The sequence below is a fragment of the Acinonyx jubatus genome, chromosome A3 (genome assembly GCF_027475565.1).
Source record: "Acinonyx jubatus isolate Ajub_Pintada_27869175 chromosome A3, VMU_Ajub_asm_v1.0, whole genome shotgun sequence".
Lineage (NCBI taxonomy): Eukaryota > Metazoa > Chordata > Mammalia > Carnivora > Felidae > Acinonyx > Acinonyx jubatus.
Window position 1 is genome coordinate 113,414,050 of NC_069388.1, and position 26,764 is coordinate 113,440,813.

General features: G+C 44.5%; 1 protein-coding gene across 9 annotated transcripts in view; it reads right to left on the reverse strand.

The window, feature by feature from the left end:
- Nucleotides 1-12,301: 12,301 nt before the first annotated feature.
- The window catches only part of LCLAT1 (lysocardiolipin acyltransferase 1), a 266,085-nt gene continuing 251,622 nt past the window's right edge, over nucleotides 12,302-26,764 (reverse strand). For all 9 annotated transcript variants that reach the window (XM_053201048.1, XM_027033484.2, XM_053201051.1 and 6 more), the window contains one exon: nucleotides 12,302-16,295. In XM_053201048.1, coding sequence (XP_053057023.1) covers nucleotides 15,793-16,295 — 503 coding nt within the window. In that variant the 3' untranslated portion in view covers nucleotides 12,302-15,792. The remainder of the gene's footprint in view (nucleotides 16,296-26,764) is intronic.

Consider the following 26,764-nt stretch of genomic DNA (forward strand, 5'->3'; position numbering starts at 1 on the left):
TTCCCTAATGATGAGTGATGTTGAGCCTCTTTTCATTTCCTGTGGGCCTTCTGTATGCCTTCTGTGGGAAAATGTCTATTCAGGTCTTCTGCCCATTTTTAGATTGGTGGGGGTTTTATTTTGTTTTGCTGCTTGAGTTGCAGGAGTTCCTTGTATATTTTGGATACTAACCCCCTGTCAGAGAGATCGTTTATAAAAATTTCTCCCATTTGGGGGAGGTTGCCTTTTTATGTTGCTGATTTTCTTTTGCAGAAGCCCCTCGATCTTTTCCAACCGCCTCCTTCTGAGCAAAGGGACCTGACTTTGGGGATGTCCAGTTCTCCACTATACTCTGACTAGGTTTGACCAAACTCCCACTCAATTCCTCCCAGCATCTAGAAGTTCTTAAAGGGGCTCACCCAGCTCAACCTCTGTCATGATGTAGTGAGTATTTGAGCCCTAGAGGGGGAAAGTGAATCGGCCAAGGTTAGGGAGAGACAAGGCTGCACCTCTCTCTGGCTGCCTCCTGGAGGGCAGTGCCCCCTGCTGCCCCCTGGGCTTTGGGGCCTGAGCTGCAGGATCTTGGAGAATGGCTCCTCATCATTCCTCCGGCCCCCTGACAGGCTTTGAGGCTTTGACCCCGCAAGGGTTGCAGTCTAGCCTCTGCATGCCCTGGTCACTACCCAACTCCCTCCTGGCTGAACCTGAGCCCCTGCGGACACCTGGGGCCTCTGGAAGCATCTTGAGTCAGCCCCAAGGAAGATGGTCTTATTGTTCTAGGAGCAAGAGGGGAGCAGGAAGGAAGCTGAGGAGGATGATAGAGAGGGGAGGGCATCTAAGCTCACTGTGAGGAGGGAGAGAAAGATGGTTCCAGAGGGAGCACTTCAAGAGAAGAGAGGGTGCCGGGGTAGAGGGTGAAGAAGGGGGATGTGGCAACAGAATGGAAGCTTGCAGGTAGCATCACTGTTTGTAGCCAACTAGTCCAGAAAGCAGGGGCTGAAAGCAGAGGCCCGGAGCCAAATCTGCCAAGCCTTCCAACCTCGGCTAGTAACTCAGGAACCTTGGCCCCTGACTCAGTCACTTAACCCCTCTGAACTGAGTTTCCACACCTGTAAAGTAAGCACAACAATGGTACCTATCTGCAGTAGACCATTATTTGGTGGACCATGCTCCTACCCTGGTGAAACCCCCTTCCACGCTGACTCTTGGGGTGATTCTGTGAGGAGCTTTGTCCAAAGGGTCTTCCATAAGGGTGATGCAAATGTAGGTTTGCTGAGCTCTTGCACACTGGAATTTCTCCTCTTGGAACATTTCTCCTTAGAGGCCACCCACCATGCTGTGAGAGAGCGCAGGCAGGCTTACAGACAGGCCCACATGGAGGAGAGTCAAGACCCTGGCCAACAACCCCACTGAGCTCCCAGCCAGTAGCCAGCACTACCTGCCAGTCATGTGACTGAGGCCATTGTAGACCTTCCAGTGGTTCCAGAGCCCCAGTGAACACCAGGCAAGATGGAAGAAATGCACACACCATCTCATGCAGTTATGGCGAGGACAGCAAGTGTGAGGCAAGCGCTCCATCAATGCAGCTGTTATTTGTATTGTGGCCTATGATAATCATAACAAGCCATGAAATGTTAACCCTTGCTGCTCTCCACACACACGTATTTATAAGTAACAGGCATAATAGTTTGCAGTTTGCAAAGCACTTCCTCAGATTTGATCCACATTATGACAGCATGAGCCGCAACGGGATTAAGGGCCATGCCCAAGGTGACTCGGCTCTTAAATGGCTGAGCGGGGGCAGAAACTCGGTCTCCATATTCCAAATCCAGTGCCATTTGACACAAGAACTTCCTCACAGGCAGCAACAACAGGTCTTGGAAAGAAATGCAACAGTGTAGAGACTTAGTGGTTCCCTAGAAAAAGTGGACTCGGGGACCACTTCCTAACCATGTGGTCTTAAGCAAAATACCTAAAGCAAGCTTGGGGGCCACATCTGGGAGATGGAGGTAATGCCCATGGCCTGGCTTCCTTCCATTAAGGAATGCCATGAGATTCAAATAGAAGAATGCGTGAGAAGGGGTAATGGGTTTTCAGCAGTTTCTGTAAAATTCTTGGACAGGTTCTGGCCTCTTCTCATCCCCATGGTGGTCATGCATCTCTCGCAGGACAGTTTGGGGTACTATATGCCCTGCCCTCTGAGCGCTTGGAGTCTGGGAACATCTGACCACTGCCAGGGGCTGGGCAAGAGTGCTGTTGACCTGAGTCACTGAGCAGGGCTGGCTCTGGCCCTGGGCCCTGAGCAGGAGGGTAGAAGCTACCCTAGTGGGTAGAAGCTGTCCTTTGTTCTACCTAACAACACCCCATTTGGACATCTGCAGGCCCCACTCAAGGCTACCACCCCTTGACCTTCTTTTCATCCAGCCAAGAAAGATGACGCACCAGCCCAGCCTCTCCCACCCTTGATATTTTCCTTCCCCGTCTCAATAGGAAGATTGTGGGGATGTTTCCTGCAAAGTGAATGGGGAGCACATGGCTCAGTTGAATGACATTCTCCCACCGTGGAAAGCTGATGACATCCGAGACCTCAGCATGTTTGAGTAAAGACCGGAAGGGAATGAAAAAACAAGCCATGTGGCTATTTGGGGAAAGAGCTAGCCTGGCGAAAGAAACCACACGGGCATGGAATCTTGAGGCAGGAGTGTACGTACTTCCTCTGGCTCCCCCAAATCTTACCATCTCACATAACCAGAGCACAGTCATCAAACCCAGTAAATGGACATGGGTGGGATGATATTAACTGAGCCATGGAGCATATTCACATTTTGTCAGGATCTCATCCATGACCTCCCCTCGTGTTCGTTTGTCTTGTCTCCTTAGTCTCTCCACTTCCCCAATCTGCTATACCTTCAGTCTTTTTCTTCCCTCACCTCAATGTTGCCCAGTTAGCTTGTAAAATGTCTCTCAACTGTCTGAGGTCTGCTCATGATTAGATTAAGGTTGTGCATTTGGGGCAAAAATGATGCTGTGCCCTTCGCAGGGGCTGTGTGATGTCAGTATGTCTTAGGCCTTGTGATGGTGATCTGGATCACCTGGTTAAGGTGCATTTTCTGGACTTCTCTGCTACAAAGTCACTATTTTTCCCTGTGTCATTACTGTCTTGTGGGGAGATCCCGTGAGGCTCTCTAGATTTCCTGTTTCTCATCACGTACTTTTTGCTCACTAAATGTAGCATTCATCCATCATTCTTGCCTGCACCGATTATTACAGAGGTGTTTGCCAAGTGGTGATTTGCCCTTCCCATCATTTCTTCCACATTTACTAATTGGAATGCTACTGTAAGGGAGCAATGCCTTCTCTCCCATTTGTGTATGTATTCAATTACTTATTTGTATCAGGATGAACTTGTGACTCTAACTCTACTCAGTGGGTTATCACCCATTTCTATGTGTTTCTTTGTTGCTCGAACTGCTCCAGCTTTGACGTTTGGGTGTTCTGTAGCCTTGGTTCCTGCGTGTTTGTATCTGCCACGTGGAAGCTTCTATATCTGGACCCCCAAAGTAGCCATCCTGGTGTAACTGATGTGGAGTGGGGCCTGGCTTTCTGACTTTCTAGCTGCTCCCCAGGCCGTTCTGTGCACCCTGTGTTGAGATCCACTGATGGAGTGCAAGCCCTCATTCACAGATGAGGAAGCCAAGGCTCAGAGAGGGGAAAGCATTTGCTCAGAGTTGAGCCGTTGAGTCAGGGGGCACCTGGGACCAGGGCCTTCTCTCCGGATTTCCAGGCCCGTGTCTCCCCACTTCTCCCTGGCTGCCAAATCACATGCCAGAGCAAACAGACATTCTGGACAGTGGTGTGTAAGATTTTTTTATGTTTTTTATTTTTGAGACAGAGAGAGCTAGAGCATGAGTGGGGGAGGGGCGGAGAGAGGGGGAGACACAGAATCCAAAACAGGCTCCAGGCTCTGAGCTGTCAGCACAGAGCCGGACGGTGGGGCTCAAACCCATGAACCGCGAGATCATGACCTGAGCTGAAGTTAGACACTTAACCGACTGAGCCACACAGGCACCCCAATAAGTAAATGTTTAAATATAACAGTGTTTCTTCCAATGGAATGGTAGATAGCCATTTAAAAGTTCACATTTCTAAATTAGGTAGAGACATAAAAAAGCTTTTTTTTTTTTTTACATTTTTAAAATGTTTATTTATTTTTGATATCAAGAGACAGAGCATGAGCAGGGAGGAGCAGAGAGAGAGGGAGACACAGAATCCGAAGCAGGCTCCAGGCTCTGAGCTGTCAGCACAGAGCCGGACGGTGAGGCTCAAACCCATGAACCATGAGATCATGACCCGAGCTGAAGTCGGATGCTTAACCGACTGAGCCACCTAGGAGCCTGGACAGGGGTGTTTATATCTGGGGACCCCTGCAAGTCATTTTAGAGAGTCCATCAGGTCAAAGCCTGTGTGCCCTGCCCTCTGATCAGGTGCCACCTTGGAATAACGCTGAGATGATATTTGCCTTTTTCAGTCCCACTCTTGTTCACACACGCAAGTGTACAATGTAGTTTTCCAGAGACTATATGACAGGTGATATTCAACAGATTGACTCCAGAAGCAGATCTGGAAATTCAGTCTTCTGTTAAGCCAGATGTTAAAGAGATTGGAAAAATAAAACGACACCGTGTTTCTCACTAATTTCTTTTTTGGAAAATACAGTTATCTGTCATAAGAAATGCATTATTCAGGTTTATTATTTTAATGAATTAATGAACATCTTAAGTATTTGTCCCAGTAAGTGTTGATAGAGCCCATACCAAGTGCTTGAGACTTCTCAATAGGTTTTAAGAGTGCAAAGAGGTCTCAGTACCAAAATGGTGTTCTAGAATATTCTGGAAACCTGTTTTTCTAGAATATTCCCGCCAAATGAGGTATAACAATTTAAAAAAGAAAGCTACACTCTACCACCTTCAAATTCTCTAAGCACTGGTGGAATCTGAGAAGGGTTTTCTTGTTTGCTGCCTCGACACAGTGCCAGGGACGTAGGCTCCTTCTCTGCCTTCCACAGAAATAAACATAGAACTTCCCAGAACACACATGAACAAAGGGCAGTGTGGCTCACACATCGTGAAAATAATGGAGATTTCCAAAATAAATGACAATATGATAAGTTTATGAAAAATACCAGGATAATTAAAACATCTGCCAAGCAGATATTTTCTAGTTTCAAAGGGGCCGTGATACAGATGGAATTCTTGAGTTGTAAGTGGGCACCAGGGACAGTGGGGAAATCCTGCAGAGGCCCAAGTCCCTCTTTGTCACCCTGTCCTCTGGCGGGTCGAAGCAGCTTGCCCTGGGGTGTCTGTGGTGTTTTAGCCCCAAGGTCTCAAGACGCAGTGAAACCGGTGTAGATTGCACGTGGGGTTTTAGTGTAAAGGATTTGGATGGGTGTGGGGGAATGATTTTTGAGCACCGGCTGTGTGTTGGTTCCAGGATTAATGAGATCCATCCAGTCTCTGCCCCCAGGGAATGGGAGCCCGGGAGCTTCTGTGCAGCCTGGCTGCACATGAAAACTGCCCCAGGCGGCGGCGGGGGGGGGGGGGGGGGAGGGGGGTTGACACAACACTGATGCCCGTGCCATCCCCATTCTGGGGAGGGCTGGCTGCCTGTAGTTTTAAAGAGCATCTGGTGATTTTCATGAGCAGCAGGGCTGAGGGCGATGATTCTAAATTAGACTTTCCTGGGTCTGCTACGGCCTCCAGCAAGGACTGGCCATGCAATTCATGAGGCCCTGTGCAAGGGGAAAATGTGAGGCCCCTTGTTCAGAAAACTATTAAGAGCTTCCGGACAGTGAGAGCAGAGTGTTGAATCAAGTGTGGGGCCCTTCTGATCCCAGGGATTCGGTGCGGCTGCCCAGGATGCCCACGAAGCCAGACCTGCCCCTGCCTACTGTTTCCCCAGCCACATCCTCACAAGGACCCATAGCCGACTTTGCATCCTCAGTGGTTCTCCCGGGTAGAGTCATGGGCCGGTTCTTCAAGGTGGCCAGCCCTCCGGTCCCATGTACCTGAGGACAAATGAAGTCATCTCCAAAGCAGGAGGCAGGCGAGGGGGAGCTGGGCCCTTTGTTTGCCCAGCTCTCCTTCTCCGAACGACCTCATTCTTCCTCAAGGCCCCATGCACGCTGGCTTCTGGCTGCAGGCCCAGCCCTGCATCTCTCACTGTGCCCTCACGCCCTCTGAGCAGTCGGGCCCCTTCCCTGGCCCACTCCCTGGACCCAGAGGGACAGACCAGGGGACGAGGCTGCTACTAGACTCCCCGGCAAGTGCCGGTCACTAATGGCCATTTCCTGTTGGAGCGGAGCCCTTATGGAGTGAAGAGGTTAAGAGATGATGGACCCTCTCCAGCCAGCCCAGGGGATGGGAAGTTCCCGCTGCGGGCTGTGGTTACTTGTCGTCTTACCAAAGTTTCTGGAAATCGTGCTGCCGGCTGCTGTGCGGATCGCCTGCCTAGCCCTACGGGGCGGACAAAGCGGTCACCGGGCTGGTGCCTTCTGTTTGCCAGGTGCGTTCGGGGAGTCTCCGGTCCTGTCTGTGGCCAAACTTTGGCACCAGGTACAGGGCTATGCCGCGGCCAGGATGCCTTCTCTTATTTACCCTCTTCCTTTCTGTCTGGTTGGCTTCACACCTGGAAGGTGGCGCTTCATAAACAGCGGTTTTGGGGGAAAGAAAAAAAGCAAGCATGTATGTGGGCAGGAAGGGCAAAGCATAAAGCTTATTTGTCTTGGCTCCCTTCCCAGTCCTAAGCCTGGGCCTTACATCCAGTAAGTAGTTAATAAATATTTACTGAATTAAATCACCTCACAAATCATCCAGATTTCCAGAACATCTCAGACCAAAGGCTCATTTTATGGGCAGGGGCATGGGGGCCTAAAGAGTGGACCCCCTCACTCTGAGCTCTAAGAAGGTGGACACCTTATTAGAGTCACCTGGGGAGCCTCAACGGCTCCTAATGCCCAGGCCACACACCTGAGCAATTAAATCAGTGTCTCAGGGAGTGGGACGTGGGTGCAGGTATCATAGCAGGTGACCCATGTGAGCTGGTTGGAGAGTCCTGGCCTCAGAGGGAGGCAGAGGCAGAGCTTACGCCTGGGGACCAGGCCAGAGGGAGCACTGTCCGGGTGCCTGCTTGCTCGCAAGAGCCGCGGTGCCCATGAGGTCCCTGCAAGGGGACCCCCAGGGAGAGATTGCAGGCGGGCATCTCTTAGGAAGAAGAGCTGGGCGGATTCGTGCAAGCTCATGTCTACCTGGCCGGATGGCCCAGGACAGGCTGAGGGGCAGCAGCTTGCCCTGGGACAGGCCCCCAGCCCTGGCTCAGGGAGAATAAGGGATTCGCTCAGAACCCCACTGCTGTGAAGAAACTCGTACTTGATGCGGCCCCTGCAGCCCCCACACACCCTGCTCTCTTCTTTAGACTCCCCCTGCCTTCTTCTAATCAGCCAGGGGAGCTGAGACACGCATGGAGCTCTTGAGGTCGATTATTTAGCAACAGTTTCTTTGAACAGCTTATTATCCAAAGTGGACACGGTTTAGAGAGACCAGAATGATGCAGGTTCGCACACCCACCACGAGCTGCACGACCACCACCCAGGGCTCTGCTTATCCATTCGTCGTTGATTCGTTCTGATCGTTTTCAGTTCAAATTTAGAATTATGGGGATTTGGGTTAACTTAAAAAAATTTTTTATATAAAATGTTTTTCCTTTAACAATGAAACTCTTGGTTCCTAGCAATGACATCATAATCCCTCGCAGGATTTATCTGAAAATAAATGCAATAATTTCAGAAAATAGCTATCATTACTAAGAGTATGATGACAAAATAATTTGAGGTTTTTTTTTTTTTTTTGGTAATTCTTTTTGTCCTTAGGATATATACCATTAAGGATCTACATTATAATTCCCTGAAGTAATTCCTCTCTGCCTCATTAATCCACACACCTGATACGTTACGTTCCTTTGCTTCATTTTTCTTTTGATTTCTAGAAGTTGCTTTTTCATTTTTTCATTGAATTTTATAATTACATAAAACATCCACTTGGTTCCCAAGTCAAGTGTATCATGTAAAAACAAGACGTAGTCAAAGAAGCCTAGCTTCTACTGTGGTCCCACCTGTCACGTTCCCTTCCTCCTTCTTCATGTTGCCATTTTACTTTCATGATTCATATTTTGAAATGACTAATGAACTAGTTTTAACATAAATGGCCTGTGTACACACATCTGTATGGCTTCACCTCCTTTGATACAAGGCAGCCTGAGGATACACATTGTTCTCCACCTTTCTTTTTTCACTTAACATAATATTCTAGAGAAAAGTCCCCTATCACAGTGTCTACACAGATGTTCATCATGCCGCTGGACAGCTGTACACAACCCAGTCACGGGATCACATCGTATGTACTCAGTTACTCCCTCCCATGAGCTTCTCAGTTGTTTCCAGGATTTTATCCCTACAAACAAAGCTAGCAGGAAGAGTTTTGTGTACGCATCTTATCATTCCTTTTGGCCAGTGTTTTTGGCATAGATTTCTCAAGGTGGGATTGTGGGACAAAGGTAAACGCGTAATCATTATGTCAGAACTTGGGAAATTTTCGGGGCGCCTGGGTGGCGCAGTCGGTTAAGCGTCCGACTTCAGCCAGGTCACGATCTCGCGGTCGGTGAGTTCGAGCCCCGCGTCGGGCTCTGGGCTGATGGCTCAGAGCCTGGAGCCTGTTTCCGATTCTGTGTCTCCCTCTCTCTCTGCCCCTTCCCCGTTCATGCTCTGTCTCTCTCTGTCCCAAAAATAAATAAACGTTGAAAGAACTTGGGAAATTTTCCACCATAGGCATAGCTGGAGGAAAGTGAGATTAGTTGGACATCTTCTTGAGGATGTACATTTTAAGCCAAGTGTCTACTTTTTCTGACTTTTTTTTTTAAAAAAAGCTTATTTATTCATTTTGAGAGAGACAGAGCATGAAAGGGGTGTGCAGAGAGAGGAAGGTAGAGAATTCCAAGCAGACTCCATGCTATCAGCACAGAGCCTGACGCAAGGCTCGAACCCACAAACATTGAGATCATGACCTGAGCCAAAACCAAGAGTTGGGTGCTTAACCAACTGAACCACCCAGGCTCCCCACACCGCCCCCTCCCCCCCACCGCCCAAGTTTCCACTTTTAATAGTTGACATGCTAATATATTTTGGTAAATCATATCATCAGTCAAAATGATTTGATTCTTGTAAAAAACAAAAAACAATGAATCATCCCCCAGATGTAGACAGCTTTGCATTTTGATTTTTTTGTTATTTTAAATTTGTAAATTTTTGCACCCAGCTTTAGTTTAGAGCTAAACTAAGTCCTTTCTGAATGACTCCCATGGAATCACCAGTAAGAATTTATTGTGCAAAAAAGAATGGAAAAGAGAAATGTGAGGCATCCTTATCTTGGCTTTCCAGAAGCTTATATTCCAGCTGGGGTGATAAGACTGAAAAATAACTATAACACAAGATAGTATGTAATGCAGTCAAGCATGAGCTGCAGAGAAATGACTTTGTGGCAGGAGGACATTTTAAGCTAAATTGATCATGAAAACGTGAGAGAAAAAGTGGGATTTGACTGGTCGTGGGTTGGTGACAGAAATGCCTTTCACGTGGGAAGGGGCAAGAAGCAGTCAGGTACATTCATGTGAACCGGTTCACACCTGGGGACAGTCCCGAGGACTGGTTGGCTGGGTTGGGAGTAGGCTGTCTGGCAGTCAGCGGGAAGCCACTGGGGACTGTGAGAAGGGGGTTCCACGATCAAACCGGGTCAGGTGTTCTGAGGTTGGTACGTGGAGACCGTGGAGCAGGGAGAGCTGGTAACAGGTCCCCAGATTTGTCGGATCTAATGCACCAGGAAGGAAGGACACACTCGGAGGCAGGTGAGGGAAGACTGAGTGACACTGCAGGTGCGTGTGCTGTGCTGGGACATGGAGGGGCATCAGAGCTGCAGTGTCGTTACTTTAACAAATCCCCATGGAGAGAAAAATGTCCATGTTGTCTTGCTTGAGTCTGGGTGTTGTGTGTGGAAGCAGTAACAGAAGAATTCAGAGGGACCAGTCGTTGATGAGATGGTCTGTGCACAACCATGGAGGACGCCTGGGTTCCCAAATACCCGCTACTGTTGATGGAGAAGGCTCCCACTGTGCAGGACCAGCAACCCCTTCTGGACACCTTGTTGACCTGCTTGGGCCGCATTAGGAGACATGGGAGCTCTCACAGTTGAGGTGGCCGTGTGGCCATCCACCGTCACCCCATCCTATTCTCATTAACAGTCCTCTTAAAATCCATCCATCTCCGACACGCATCCCGGGGACGAGGGACCAAACTCCACCCCTACTCCGGGAGGTGGCAAGCAACCCAGGAACTCAACCCACACAGGGTTTCTGGGCAAGTGAGCAGTTCAGGAATAATCACTGAAACCCAGTTTAGGGTTTTTGTTGGGCCACTGGGGAAGCGGTCCCCTGGGCTCTTTCCCACTAGGTTTGCCCCTGGGAGGATATAGGGACACAGCAACCACAGGCTCTGGTCATCACGTGGATCCTGCGACAAGTCAAGTACGGCCAGCAGAGCACACATTGCCTCTTAGCAATTTACTTCTGTTAAAATGTTTTGACACGAAATTAGCACGAAGTCGATGGCACAAAAATGCAATATGCATTGCACATGCATAGATGAGCTTCTGTACACACCCTAGGGCTCACTGGCTGGCATTTGAAATGCCTCATCAGAAAGCCATCCTCCACTGGGAGTTGCTTAAGCCCTGTACACAATTTATCAGTAAAGTGAGTAATGTGGAGGACAAGTGGGCATCTAGCAAGACTATGCTCTCCTCTCTCTCCCTTGCATCAACAGTGTGTGGAAATCCCACCAGGCTATGGCCCAGTCCTTGAAACCAGCTCTCAAGATCTGGGCTCCTCGGTCCCTGTGTGTCCCTCTGCTAGAGAATGACACCGTGGGCTCCCCTCAGAGTGAATCCTTCAAGCAAAATGCTTGTAGAACCTGAAGACAGAGCAGCAGGCATGGTAGAGCTTACAGGACAGGTTCTGCAGGAGAGGAAAAATAATTTTCCCTCTACCCTTCTGAGTTCTTGTCTTGGTAATAACAGATTAACACGAGGAAGACAATCAGAAATTTATTAACATGTATCCCTCAGGTATACATAGAGATACCCAAGGAAAAAGGAGTGACTCCCAGGGGTGGCTTAGAATTCGGGATTAGGGATGCCTGGGTGTCTCATGGTCGGTGAGATGGAGCACTGCAGTGGGCTCCGTGCTGACATCGTGGAGTCTGCTTGGGATTCTCTCTGCCCCTCCCCTGCTGTCTCTGTTTCTCTCAGAATAAATAAACTTAAAAAAAAACAACAACAAAGAACTCAGGATTAAATAACACCTTCATCAGGAAGGGGAAGAGGGGAGTGAGGGAGGCCTCTTAGGGGAGTCAATGACTTTTAGGAAAGATGTACTGGCCCTTAGAAGACCAGATGGGACATATGATGTTTTGTGGCACCATTTATCTGGGTGTGGTGTTGACTTCATCTTCTCTCCTGTGACAGGAGTCCACCCTCGCTGGTTGATGAAACTCCCAGGGAGGGGGTTTATGGCTGTTGAGTCCTTTTGGGGAATGAGAATGGGTCTTCAGGCAGATGAGGGCCGTTCATAGAAAGTCTTTCCCTCTGTTTGCTGCTTTTCAAGTGCTTATAGCTCAAAACCAGCAATGCACCCAAGTGGCATAGTTTGGGTGGCATGTGTTTATAGCTGTATTTTGGGGTGGCATATTCTGCCACCCTTAGGTTCCATGATTTGTGTGCGTGTGTTTGTGTGTGTGCAAGCATACTTGCCAGGCACATTTTCATGCTTTGATTCAAGACTTTGCTCCGAGATTTGCTTTCCCAGTTACATACTCCCTGACAGTGATGGTGGGTGCAGAGTCCCATTTCCCTCTTGCAGCTGGTGGAGCACCACAAGTGTGAAATAACCAAATCACCCTCAGGGCTGAACTGAGAAAAATGGAGGAAAACCAAGTTCTGATGACATTTACTGAGACCTAAATTTGACTGTGGCCCCTAGACTTTTTCCAGTTATCGAAGAGGTATATTCCCTTTGTGTGTGGGCTTTTTTTTTTTTAAACATCTGTGAAAGAAAGAGCCCTGATGAGGATCTCCTTATACTACATACTGTATGGCTTTACCAACGTGGGAAAAGAAAGTAGCACCCGGTCGCCCGGCAAGAACAGAAACATGACACATGGGCAAACTGTATCTAATTCATTCCACTTTATTCTGGGATGTAAATTACGGATAACACAACTCACAAACATACCAGTGGACATTGAAAACTAAGGCCATTCTGTGAGTTATTTTTAAAACTTGGTGTTTTGTACATAATCTTTTAAAAAATAAATTACCAAAACCAAGATTCTCTTCTGAAATAAAAACTTAAGGTCGGTACAAGGTGGCTTTTGGGTCATCTCCAATCTGAAGCTCATGGTGTGACAGGACCGTTTTTGTTTCCTACGGCATAAATAACAGCTCTAAGGCAAAAGCCACCTCAGCATCTAGCTCTCCTCTCTGGATGTCATCACAAAGTTTACGACAGTGACCAGTGTTTACAAACCATTTTCTTCCCAGTGAGTAGCAAAGAGAGACTTTTACCTAAGAAACACATTGCAGAATTCCTGGAACAAGAAAAAGAAAGGGACCCGTAACTAAGGCACTGAAAGCACATTATTTATATAAAGAAATGTAAACAGTTGGCTACCAACAGGCTCCCTCCAGCAGAGTGTCGATTAGGGAAGTGCACAGGGGCATCATGGTCGCGGCCTGGGTGAAACGAGAAGGGCCCCCTTTCTGCAGAATTCAGGCTTGGCCACCAACGTCCGACTCCTGATGTGGTGAGGAGGAAGGAATGAATTTCAAAGTGACATGAAGGGAAGCTGGTATTTCTCCCTAAGCTGTGGGTTAGTGTTATAACAAACAAGGAAGGGTTTTAGTGGGACTTTCAAATTACAGCCGCTGACCGTGTTTTCTTCCCGCCTCTCACCACTTGCTTCTGATTTGCACAATGGCTTTGGCCTGCTTCATCAGTGGGGTCTGCTAGAACGTGTGACCTGGCCGGTGCCCTTCCCTGCAGGTGCCTACTTCAAGTACAATGGTTCACGGCCCACACAAACCACACTTCAGTTAAAACGCTTCTCAACAGTGAAGATCGAGCAAATTGGACAGACAGTACTGTAAATGTTTCACGGTCCAATGGGTTTACCTTCAAGGGCCTGAGAGGGTGTGAAGTGGGGTATGGTGTGTAGACGCAGCCTGACAAGTAGCTGTGGAGTCCAGGGTGAGGGGTGGGAAGGGGGGGGGTGCATTCCTGAGGCCGATCACGACACCAAAGTTCAATTACTTCCTGCTTGACGTTTTGTTACCAATTTTACAAAGCTCTGAGTTCCAAATCATCAAATGAATAGTTCTTGAACACTTTTTAAAAGAAAAGGACCAATATGTAGGAACACAAATAATTATGATTTTAAAAGACGCCTTGTTGCAAAAACACAAAGACCCCCTCCCCCCCAAACCAAAAAACCAACAAGAAGCAGCTTTTTTCTTTTTGAAGTTATTCCTGATTCAGCAGGTACAAGGTCTATTATTCCCCAGTTCTAGTGTGTACGAATTTTGGGTAGATAAAACAAAGTTTGAATCTTCTATGTGTATTTTTTTATGATCAAAAGGAAAACATTTTCTACGAAAGAAAAAAAAAGATTTCCTCTTTTACGGATCTCACGCCTCATATGGAGGTTATACTTAAACCAGGAGCCATGAGAAGCTGGAAGAGAGCGGTGGGCAGCAGTATAAAGTGTGGGGCGGGAAACAGCTTTTCTCTACCGCCCAGGACAATGTGAATGCGATGCTGACTGTGAAACTCCTTCTATGTTTCCAAATATAACCAAAAGGAAGTCTGAGAGAAACCTAAATTAGAAAATTCTTTCATTAAGGAAAAAAAAAAAAGCTAAAAAAGAAAACACCTGAAAAAGCCAGGAGAGTCAACAGCTGGGTTTAGAGCAGATGTTCATAATAACGAATTAGTAGCTCCAAGCAGCATTAAGAACAGCCTTGGGGGAGCAGATAAATACAGGCTGGTGCGTGTCTGCGCGGCACTGGTCAGGTCCCTCCCAGGAGAGGTGATGTGTCAGCAGAGTCGTACGCGCAACCTGTACTCTGAAAGAATGTCCTCCGTAAGTTGGGCTCACGATGTGCTCACCTTTCACGGCAATGCACACTTCAATTGTAGGGCTAAAAGTCGCTGTGGAGCAAAAAGAGGCCGTAATTAAGGAGAAGGCATTCATGCCAAAAGAGTAATAAAGCAATGGCTTTTGAGGCTGGTTCAAGGCAGGGGTGAAGTAGACGGGTTTGCTAACAGCTAAAGGCTTTTCACTGCCTCTGACCAGCACCCCCGTCCTATGACGAAAAGCACAGTGCCTGGCCCCAGCAGGGTGGGGAACATGACCCCGCACTTCTGCCTCAGAGGAGATTGGTGCTGTTGGTTTGCTGGATTTCCCATGGGCTCCAAATCGAGGACTACTGAGGCAAACAACTGGTCAAAAGTGGGTCTGAATTTTACTACTGAAAAGAAGCCTGGGCCCAAAAAGAGTGAGCGAGCCCTGGTTATCCTTAAAAAGGGGTTCATTTTCGTGCTACCATTTTGGTTCCAAGAGTAAAATTTGTCAAGGCTACGAGGGTTGAATAATTTAGGATAAAGCATTACTGCCCCGTCTGCAAGTGCTGTTGTTTTCGTGGCAGATGTTACAGATACCTATGCACGTACAAGAAATACAATAACTTTCTCTCTGGGGGCAGGTTTGAAAGAAATATTTCAAAAGACACAACTTCGAGAATTTCTGACTCCAAGAACAGAACCTTCTCTATGCTGTTCCTTTAGAAAGGTAAGTGATGTGATGTGTATCGTTTTTACGCAGAAAGAGCTACACCTGCCAATAAGCAGCAGAGACCCCGGCACTGAGCATGCTAGAGTACGTAGAAATGAAGAACTGTATTAATTCCTATCTTTAAAAACTCAAACCAAGGTTTCTAAGTGGAGAGCCTGTGGTTGCTCCCTGAGACATGTCCAGGTCTTCGTGTGAAAAGAGGGCACAGGTGGCCTTCTGATGTCTAGGTCAGTGCAAGGCTAAATGCCAAGGTTTGATGAGTAATGAAGGGCTTCTTATCGAAATGGTTGGTTTAAGGGCAAGGGATTTCTGGTCTCTGGCCTTAAGGAAGGCTGCAGTGATCTGACTGGTGTAGAAATGAGTGTGGGGACAGTGCCGAGGGAGGGAGCTGGGAAGAAGGGCCCTCACCTCAACAGTCAAGTGCCAGCACTTGATCTGAGCCAGTGCTCCCAAGCCCCAGATCTGCTTCTTGTCTGGGGAGTTGGCTGGGGAATTGGTTAGGGAAGAGGACTGGGCCTGTAGGAAAATCGTGTATGTGTACCTTAACAGCCTGGAGATTGCTTAATAAAACTCTGGCCCGAGTTATTTCACAGCGATCGCTCCCTGCTTCGTGTATTGAAATTACATTCAGAGATTTAAAAAAAAAAATCGTGTGTAGCAATATTTTCCCACAAAACTAAGTGCAAAATATCTTTAACAAATAATGATGGTAGTAGAAATATCTGACATAGTCATGCAAAAATGCACCTCCATTTAAAAAGGCTCAACACATCTCCAAAAGACCCTTGGGTTGTTACCCTACGAGCTCACTCATTTTTTTTTACATTTAAATGTGGCTGCTTGTGTAAAAAACGGTAACATGCAAGTTCAATGATCTCCAGTCCACCAAATATTCTCTCTTGTAGCACAAAGACAACAATGGTGACGATAAAATACCACCAAACAGGACTGTACAAATATATGAGGAGGCACATTGCAGGGCTGAACAGGGTCCAATAAAGTATAGAGAGCAGTTTGACCGCAAAGACCCTCAGCTCAGACTTGCAAGGTGGAATTATGGTGTGGCCGGTGAAGTGAAAGCTCTTCTCCCCTTGGTAGAAGGAGCGCAGCCTCTGTTCCTTCTCCTCCCACCGCCTGTGGCACCAGAGCTGGAGGCCCTCCCTGGAGGCAGGGAGAGTGTCCACTGGGTAGCGGTGCACGTGGAAGTGGATCTCCTTGGGAAAGTCGCCGTAGAGAAGGTGCTTCTCTGTCTGAGGAATGTTGTGAGGGTATGCCACTGTGATGTCATGGACGGCATCAAGGTTCTTCCCTAGGTTTTGGAAAAGATGAAAATACAGACTGAGTGATGATCAATGGGGGTAGTAACGCTGATGCAAACCACAAGGCAGAACCAAAAACGGGGGTGGGGGTGGGGGTGGAATCGGGACAGAGAGAGCCACGGTGAACAAAAAGGGCTATTTAAATACTGGTGTTTCTAGGCATTTGGGTCAATAAATTTACCCGTCATTTTTAGTCTTTTATCTGTTTGCTAATCACCACCAAAACCTTTAGAAAGAAATTACCTTCACAGAAAGAGTAACCTGTCATTCTAGAACTAAATGGATAAGCACATTAAGTCAGGTTTGAGGTAGAAATAAAAGGATTAGCCCTTTTATACCAGGGGGAGTCACTGCTTTCATACCTCTTATTAATATACCTTCTCTCCAAATAAAAACACAGAATTTCTTACCTTTAACTCATTATTGCTATGATAGCACTGGAAAGAAACACTCAGAATTAGACTTAGTGAAGTGGTTAGAAACGCATGAAAACTTCCATATGATTTTTAATTTTTTTAATTTTTAACATTTTTTATGTGATTTTTCTATTTTTTAAAACCATATCAGCTTGAAGTCCAAGTGAGACCCTGCCAGGACACCATCATCCTTAGCAGTCTCCTGATTAATTACTTTGGGGTTAAGTGTTTTTAGCAAAGTCACATGCCAGATGCTGGAGAGAGAGAGAGAGAACATAATCTCTAATCTCACTAATCTCACTCAAGAGTTCATAAGAGAATCAGGGAGACAGCTGCATGAACAGTGCCCTAATGGGGGGGGGGGGTGGGAAGGAGGGGAGGGAGCTGGCCAGGCAGGTGCAGTGGGCCCAGAGAGCATAGTGGGGCTAAGGGGCTCACAAGTACACTGGAGGCATCTGGTAAAGGCCTTCAACTGTCAAACTTGAGAATGTGAACTCCATTCTGTAAGCGACAGAGAAGCACCTTAGATGGTGGAGAAGCACTTAATGATTATCAACAGAGAAGGGATGAGAATGTGTTTCATTTTGGCAATGATTACCTTGGGGGCAGTGACAAGAATGGTCTGGAGAGGACCACGGGCAAGAGAGGTAGTAAGAGTAATTTGATGGTCATGACAAGGCAAGAAATGACAGTGAGGTAGGGGCCAAAGGAAGTGACATGTCTAAAAAAATTACAAGAGAGCTGACACGATAAGAGCGGTCAACTGGATGTGGGAGGTAAGGTGGAATGAGCTCCTGTGTTCTGGCTCAGGGTACTGAGTGGATGGTGGTGTCTCTGAGATTAGAAATGTAAGCAGGAGTAGTAAATCCTTAAAGAAACATGAGGATCGCCTACTTGAATCCTGTATACAAGGGCCAGAGAGGTTAAGCTTTTTGCCCAATGCACACAGCATGTTGGTGCACAATCTCTGAATGTTGCTTTCTTCCTTACCATGCCCTCTTCAGTGAGAGCCCTTGGATCTGGGCTTTGATTCATTACAGAAATGTATGATGCAGGCAAAATTAATCTGTGGGAATAGAAATCCAAACAGTGGCTGCCATGGGGGTGAGAACTGATCGGCAAGGAGCACAAGGAAGTGTTCTAGGTGGCCGAAACACTCTGGATCTTGATTAGGGTGTGGAATATACCCAACTGTGTGCATTTAAGACCCATGCACTTCATAGCATTTAAGTTTTACCCCAATATGAACAAGACACAAAGCAACTTCCCACCTTAACTCACCATGTTTACCCTTCCCATTGACCTTACTATTATTAGAGGTTGTCCTCCTTGCTTTTTTAATGATTAGGTCTTCTGTAAATGTCTACTGTCTCCTTTACTCTGTGATTTACTTCAGGATAAGGACTGGCTTGCAGTCTGGTTTCCTAAGTGTCTAATAGATACAATCAGCCCTTAATTAGGACTATGGTCTAGAAAATGAAAATACCTATGTCAACAAGGCTTAGATTCAAAATTGGAGGACAGTGTTTTAGGGATGCTGAGCATTGTTGATAGGAGAGCGGAGGGGGATGGAAGGCCCGCGCAGGATGGCTCTGGTGGAGTTGGATCAGAACGCCTACAAAAAAAGGCGAGGCTGGACCTTTTTGACTCCAGCGGGGGGTCCACTTCATCTCACGAAGGGAAAATATCAGGACACATTTTGTCACTTGTCATGCTGCTTAGCCTCTTATTCAGAACCGGGTGCGCATTTCACTTACTTTCAAAACTCCCCTGCAATCAGTCAACATTTCTGCTTCACCTGCCCACACCCTGCCCTGAAAAGGTTGCCAGTCTCCTCAGCCTCATTCATCCACGGCCTCCCCCAGCAGCTGCCACCATCCTCAGTCACCCCAAACCACTTCACAGGGCTCCTCCTGAGCAGGGGGCTCCTACGAGCCCGCCTTCCTTCCACACGTGGCCCTTCATGCTCACAAACTGGTATCAAAAGGACAGGCCATACTAGTAAGAAACTAAAGTGCCCTTGCTTTCTATTTCTTCTGGGCAACCCATGGAGAAGGGCGTGTATGCAAACACCTGTCTGTTCACTGTACAAACGGCAAGTTTTAAGACTGTGTTGGTAGCACTTACAGAAATGTTCCTAAGTGAAAAATTCTAGAAACCCTGCTGTGTAGAGCACGGTGAGCTGGGGAAGGAGACCGTTTGGGTTCAAATCCTAGCTCTGCCTCTTACTGACTAATTACTTGTCTCTGTAGCTTAGTTCCTGTATCTACAAACTACTTCACAGGGTTGTTGAGAGCATTAAATGAGCTAATACATATAAAAACACAAAAATAGGGTCAAAAGTATATATAGTAAATACTCAATAAATGTTAGCTGCTAACATTGAGTGAGCAGGAGAACTGGGGAAGGGAGAAGAGCCGGCTTATACCTTGCTTCTCATTTCCCTTGAGCTGCACTGGATCCTTAAGAATCACAGAGACTCAGGGGTGCCTGGGTGGCTCAGTCGGTTAAGCGTCCGACTTCAGCTCAGGTCACAATCTCACGGTCCGTGAGTTCAAGCCCCGCGTCGGGCTCTGGGCTGATGGCTCAGAGCCTGGAGCCTGCTTACGATTCTGTGTCTCCCTCTCTCTCTGTCCCTCCCCCATTCGTGCTCTGTCTCTCTCTGTCTCAAAAATAAAAATAAACGTTAAAAAAAATTAAAAAAAAAGAATCACAGAGACTCAGAAACGCATTAAAGCAAGAGAGGAGATGGAGAAAGGCTTTTACACCCTGAGGTACCTTGATACTTCGTAAACTTTATAGTAAGTTTCTTGTCTCCAGATAACCCAGAGCCACACACAACCCTTTATCACTAATAGAGGAGCTTACTTTTCACTGACATCCTATCAAGACCTCCTGGCCTCTAAGCCTAGAGCAGCCATTACTACTGGACCTGTTAGTTTCCTCCCAGAAGGTAACAGGTGAGGGTTAGCAGACTCAAGGGGCATGCTTCGCTCCAAAGTGACAATAACAAAATGCATATTCAATACATGTAATGCCTTCATTACATGTATCAGCTTGTAATAGGGCTAAAATAATGCAATAATAGATAAAGTTCCTTCAAGTGCAAAGGATTTATACGGCCTTTAAAGCTTTTGGTATGAAAACAACATACTTTAAAATATGCAAATTAAGATGGCTGCCATCAGTAATATCCATTTTTAAAAGATCTCATTGCTTTTTAGATAGCATCTAGAGTTGTAATCTCAACTATCTAGCCACCTGCCATCTGTCTGTATGGCGCTTAGAAAATAATCTGTTCTGTTGCTGATACTGTGTCTTCTGGAAAGTTTCAAACTTTATTATTATTATTATTATGTAAAGCTGCTACTCTGTTAGAACAACCACACTCATGTGGGCCCATAAATGTTTCTTTTCCTCTCCTGGAAGAACAGGACACTTAGTACTTCAAATCTTAATTTTTAATCTAAGGCTGAGACTGAGGGAATATTTAATACATCAGTCAGGTTTAAGTAACCAACAGAGGTTTAAAAGATATGACTGGAATTTATAAATGTAATATGCAGCAGGGAGTGTCTCCAAGCATGTCAAGTTGAGCCCATGATGATTACAAGAGTCCTATTCAATATGAAAAGCTCACTGGGAGTGAGACAAGTTTATGTTTCAAATGAAAGAGTTGGGTGAAGAAATCCTGGTCTGCCCATAGCTGCTGAAGAACACATCCATCTATACAGTTCAGTGGCAGAACAACAGAAATACAAACTTTTTTTTTTTTAACCCAAGATGGTCTGAAATTTCAGTTATCAACTTTATTCTTTCCCCATTCTACTTTAAAATACATGGAGAATATACAAAAGTACAATCTATTTTGGATTTCACCTTAATACTTTTTTAGCTGGAACACCAGGGTGGCTCAGTCAGTTAAGCATCTGACTTCATCTTGGGTCACGAGCTTGCAATCTGTGAATTCGAGCCCCATGTCGGGCTCTGTGCTGACACCTCAGAGCCTGGAGCCTGCTTCACATTCTGTGTTTCTCTCTTTCTGCCCTTCCTCCACTCAGGCTCTGTCTCTCTCTCTCAAAAATGAATAAACTTAAAAAAAAAAAATGAAAAAAACATATAAGCCTATATTCTATTACTCAGATCTAAATCCATAAATCTAACTATATATATTGGAGACTTTTATTTATTTTTTATTTTTTTATTAAAAAAAATTTTTTTTTAACGTTTATTTATTTTTGAGACAGAGAGAGACAGAGCATGAACGGGGGAAGGTCAGAGAGAGGGAGACACAGAATCTGAAACAGGCTCCAAGCTCTGAGCTGTCAGCACAGAGCCCGACGCAGGGCTCGAACTCACAGACCGTGAGATCATGACCTGAGCTGAAGTCGGCCGCTTAACCGACTGAGCCACCCAGGCGCCCCTATATTGGAGACTTTTAAATAAAGTAGCTTGTCATCTAAGATGCATTTGTGTTAAAAGAAAATGCTGAGGCTGCTGGTTTTGTGCACTGTTTTTCAGATTAAAAAAAAAAATTACTCCAAGATGATAACAGTTGGATTTAGTAACTTGACAATCATTCACTGTGGCACTTTAACACTGACATATAATAGTACATGACTAATAATGAGCGTGACAAATTGGCACTAGTCAGAACACTTTGGAGAATGGCTTTGAACAGACAGATTTAGATAGACTTAGACTAAAAACACTAATAAGACAACTTTCAGCTTCAAAATAAAAGGGCATGCACAAACACACTGAAAATTAAGTGGCATTGGGACTCAGTACCATTTTCTTACAGAAAAATACTACTTCCCACTGAGAACATTATTCATTTTGCTTTTGTATAAGTTGAGTAGTTACTTAAGGAATGAAAAGTAGAGGCAGGCAGCTTCTGATCCTACATCTCACCAGCTCTCCGGCCTTAGCTTGTTAACCATAAGCCTCCTCTGTGTGTGCAGATAATAACAGTGCCTACCCTCCTAGGGGTTTTGTGAGGATCCACTACGTAAGACCTGTAAAGTGCTCAGAGAAGGTCCTGGCCTGTGGGATCTGCTCAGATTCCTGTCACTATTCCTCCAGGTGGAGTGACCATTTAGAGCACCTGAAGGGAGTTTAGGTTTAGGCTGCTACCCTCGGCCTTCCTTCCTTCCTCTAGACTTCCTCTTCCTCTGGGAGAGGTTCCAAGTGGGCTCTAGCACACCTTGTGGTTTATCCTCTGATTGCAGCCACGCCTCTCCCATAGCACAGAAGCAAAACCGTTGAGGAGACTGACCTTGGCTCTAGAGGGAGGCCCTAATTCCCCTTTGGATACACATTTCTCTCCATCTCTACCAACTCATCCTTAGCCATTCTCTGGGAAGTGTAGATATTAATCCTCTGCTGGCATTCAGAATCAGAAAGTGATGGTCAGTACTCTAGCATTGTTGACCTGCCCCATCTTGCTTTTACTTTCTTAGAAATCAAAATTAGTACCTCTTCTTTTTCTAAGAAAGAACCATCCTATGCTTAAAAATCAACTTTTAGGGGCACCTGGGTGGCTCAGTCTGCTAAGTGTCTGATTCCTGATTTCAGCTTGGGTCATGATCTCACAGTTCCTGAGTTCCAGCCCCATGACGGGCTCTGTGCTGAGATGGCTTTGAATTCTCTCTCCGGTCCACCCCCGTTCAACACACACACACTTTCTCTCTCTCAAAATAAATACTTAAAAAAATCAACTTTCACCTGGAAAGGTGAAATTAAAAATTGTGTATTTGTGAACAATTTTGCTTATCCAAACTGAATGTGGTTCCTACAGATAATTTCAGGGACCTGTATTTTCACATTCCTATCCTAAATCTGTTCAGCTTTGGTGTTTTGTATAAATGTATGAAATCTTTTCAGTTTTGACAATCTGTTGTCCAATAGACACTGCTTCTCTGAGTCTTTAAAACAAGTTTCATTTTCTAGATAGAATGAAAACATGTTGACATTTTCCACAATTTACAATATTGGTGTATTAATAGATCATTTAAGGCAAGATCAGAATAGTGTATACTTGGTGAGGACAGACTCACATACATATAGACATATACATACATAAGTATATAAAATGTATGTCCTGAAAAAAGAGATCTGTAAACATTTAACAAATAGGACCATACTATACATACTGTTTCATAACTTGTTTTTTCATTCATTTTTCCATTCGTGCCATTAAAGATTTTCTAAGATGTCATTTTATGGTTGCATAATATTTGCTTGTGTAGAAATCTTAAAAATTCCTTTGTTTTTCAGATATTTAAGGTGTTCCCACATAAACTACATTTAAATTGATCATTATATAACTAGTGATGGTGATTTTCTAGAATAAATTCCATAAATTGCTGGATCAAAGAATATGAACACCTTAACACTTTTTGCTAAATATGGGTAAATGACCTCTACAATGTTCAGTTAAAACCCGAGAAGCATAGGATCGTGCTTTTCACACTTTTACTTATAATGCTTGGTATTATAATTGTTATTAAGTTGCAAACTGTATCATTTTTGTTTTAATTTGTATGTCTTTGATTAGGTTAAAAAGTCAATTGGATGTAAATACTGGTCATATCCTTGACTGTTTTGAAAATTCAGTTGTTTATCTTCTGGTTTGTAAGAACTCTACCCTCTCTATCCTAAGCGGTGAATCTTTCACACTGGTTTCATCAGCTGGTCACTAGTGTTTCCCTGGCCACAATGAATCGATTTTGTTGGATTTGCTGCTCTGTGAAAGCAGTGTTTCTTTTAGCCAGTTCCTCTGTTGTTTGTCTCTTTTTCAGTCAAATTTGCAAACCTCCTTCTTCATCATGGATTATTTAATCCTCTGCATTTTTTTGTTGCAAATATTCTTACACAATCCATGATCTATGCCATTTATAGCAACTTTTCCAATAATTGTGTGTGTGTGTGTTTATATAAGTTCACTTTTCTATTATAGCTTTTGGATTCCTATTGATCTCCCCTGTTCCTAGACTGTATGTATATTCTATATTTTTCTGCAAGATGAAAAACATTTTTTCCATTTAATTTTATAATTTAATTTTCTTTCAGTAGACATCAGTTTTTCTAGCATCTTTTATTAAATGACTCCTCTTTCTCTATAGTTTGGAAATACCAACTCAGTCACACGTTAAACTCTCAAATATATAAACATCTAGTCTCCCTCCTCTCTTCTGCGCTGTGTTTATTCTGGCTCCAAGACCACATTGATTTCCCTAGTGACGGATCTTTGGTAAAGCAAATCTGCCTGTTTTCTTTTTCACACTGTACTTGATTCCTGCTGGTAACTGTTTTGCAATGTAAACTTGAGAGCATTTAATTCCATTCTAAAATAACAACCCTCCCCGCCCCCCTACCGAACTTCTTCAGAAATTTCATTTGCATTATATTTACATTGTAACTTTGAAAGATCTGACCCTTTAATATTGTTTTTTTCTCTAAGAAAAAAGTATGCTTTTCCATTTGTTCAAAACTTACTTTATGTCTTTCCATAAGATTTTAGTTTTCTTCACGCAGCTTCTGTGGCTTTTAAAATTTATTCCTAAGTAATTTAAGAATTTTTGCTGTGATTATGAATGGAATATGTGGTCCCACTTCTGCTTTTAGGCAGTTACTGCTAGAGAGAAATCGTTTGCTGTACATTTATATGCAGCCGTCTTAACAAATTTTCTTATTAAATTGTTTCCTTTTTTTCTACATTCTTTTTGATTTTCTAGATTTTTCTATCAGCTGCAAAAACCATTTCATGTTCAATTTTCTCATCTTTAAGGTAGTCTTTAATTTTTTAAGTTTATTTATTTGAGAGAGCACAAGCGGGGGAGGAACAGAGAGGAAGAAAGAGAGAATCCCAAGCAGGCTTTGCACTGTCAGCACAGAGCCTGCCTCAACTCACAAACCTTAAAGTAATGAGCCGAAAATCAATAGTCCAGAGGCTTAACCGACTGAGCCCCCCAGGCATCCCAAGGTAGTCTTATCTTAGTGCCTTCATTAGCATTTACTTACTAATAAAAAGGATAGTTCTGACTTTACGGTGTGGATTTTAGTGCATTAGATCACTGCTGTTGGGTTTTGGTAAAACACTAGTGTATGTTATTAGTTCTATTTTGTTCTAGTTTTTATTAGGAATGGCTTAAGGTTTATCAAGTATCTTTTTAAGCATCTCTGGTTAAGATTAAACTTTTTCTTTGTTAAAGAAAATAATAGCCAAACATCTGTATGAACCAAAGTAGGTGTTAAATATTAAAAGGAAAATATGAGAAATGCAAAGGGAATTAAAAATTATAGTGTAGGCTTCAGTGTCCTCCATAATAGGTCACTCCAATAATAACCAATCACATGAAAGAACTGAATAACTATTGATAAATTTGGTTTAATAAGATTATATAGGTCTATAGGTCTTTCAAAAATATTTTAGAGGGGTGTATCCATGGAACACCAATAAACAGGATTACGTGCTTGGCAATAAGAAGATTTAAACCCATTTTGTAAAAGTTAAGATATTAAAAGCCACATCCTTACATCAAAATCCCATAAAAAAATAAAATATGATGTCCTCCTTTAACAGAGCACTTTTAGATAACCCTTGGATCAAAGACAAAATCAAAAGGAAAATTATGAACTCCTTAAAAAAGAATGAAAAATGGAATCAATGGATATAGTGAAGGCCGTAGTCAACAATAAATGCTTCATTATTAAAGAGGAAAAAGGAAAAAGAGAAAGAAATTACTAAGCTTGGAAACTGGGTGGTGGTGGTGGGGAAGTGGGGGTGGGGGGAGAATACAAAGGGAAATATAGTGGAAAAAATTACTACAGATAAAAAGCAATAATTAATGAAAGAAAACTAGGAAATAGTGAAAGAATAAAGAAGTACAAAAGTTGGTTATTTAACAAGATCCATAAACTACTAAACTCTATGAATGTGATTAAGGGGAAAAAAGAGAGGCAAATTTAAGATTACAGATAGCAGAGGAAACCATCATAAATATGGAAGAGATGAAAAGAATTATGGGAATGTACACATGATAAAATTGCTCTTACACATATACAAACTAGAGCAGAGCGTGCTTGTGCAAATATACCGCAATACTAGAGACGTGCCTGATAAAATTCTGTGGTCAATTCAAAAGCCATCCAATATCATTATTGAGTCTATTTTCACCAGAAATGCAAACTATTCTGGCACTACTGTGTGATCAGGACAAAAGGCACAGGTGCTAATTTTCTAGGCAGGCCAACCCAGCAGCTATACTCTGGTGCCACGTCTTCTCAATCATGGGGATTTTAGTGTAGAAATTACAAAGCAAAAATGGACAGCCAGGAACAGAACAGCAAAATGAGCTAGGAAGTAAAGGGACAAGAATCCGAGTTCCAAATTCATCCCAGGACCTATTAAGCACAACGGCCACTTACACTTGTTTATCTGTAGAGGGTGGTGTTGATGACATGAACGTATTTTGCCTAGTCTTTGAAAAACCTAAACTCTGCTCATTACTCTTCAAAAGAAATATTTGTGCTAAAACGCTGTTGAGAGAAGACCATCAAAATGCAGCGTGAAAAACCAGAGCATTGACGACATATAATTTGTCGTTACAAAGTTGTTTAGATGTTCCCAAACTGCTAGACATGCATTAGTAACAGATGAAAAGATCAGTAGTGTCAGCACATGCATCCTCTCTATTCATTTGCTGGTCTTCAAATTCAATGAGATCAGAGACCACACATTATGTAGTCCCCTCGCTCTGGTGTTAGGGTTGAAGATGACTAGTAATGCATTTGGGACATTACTATTTATTTATTTCTAAAAAAATTTTTAAATGTTTTTATTTTTGAGAGAGACAGAGAGAGAGAGAGAGAACGAACGCATGAGCAAGGGAGGGGCAGAGAAAGAGGGAGACACAGAATCCGAAGCAGGCTCCAGGCTCTGGGCTGTCAGCACAGAGCCTGCTGCGGGGCTTGAACCCACGAACCAGGAGATCATGACCTGGGACGAAGTTGGCCACTTAACCGACTGAGGCATCCAG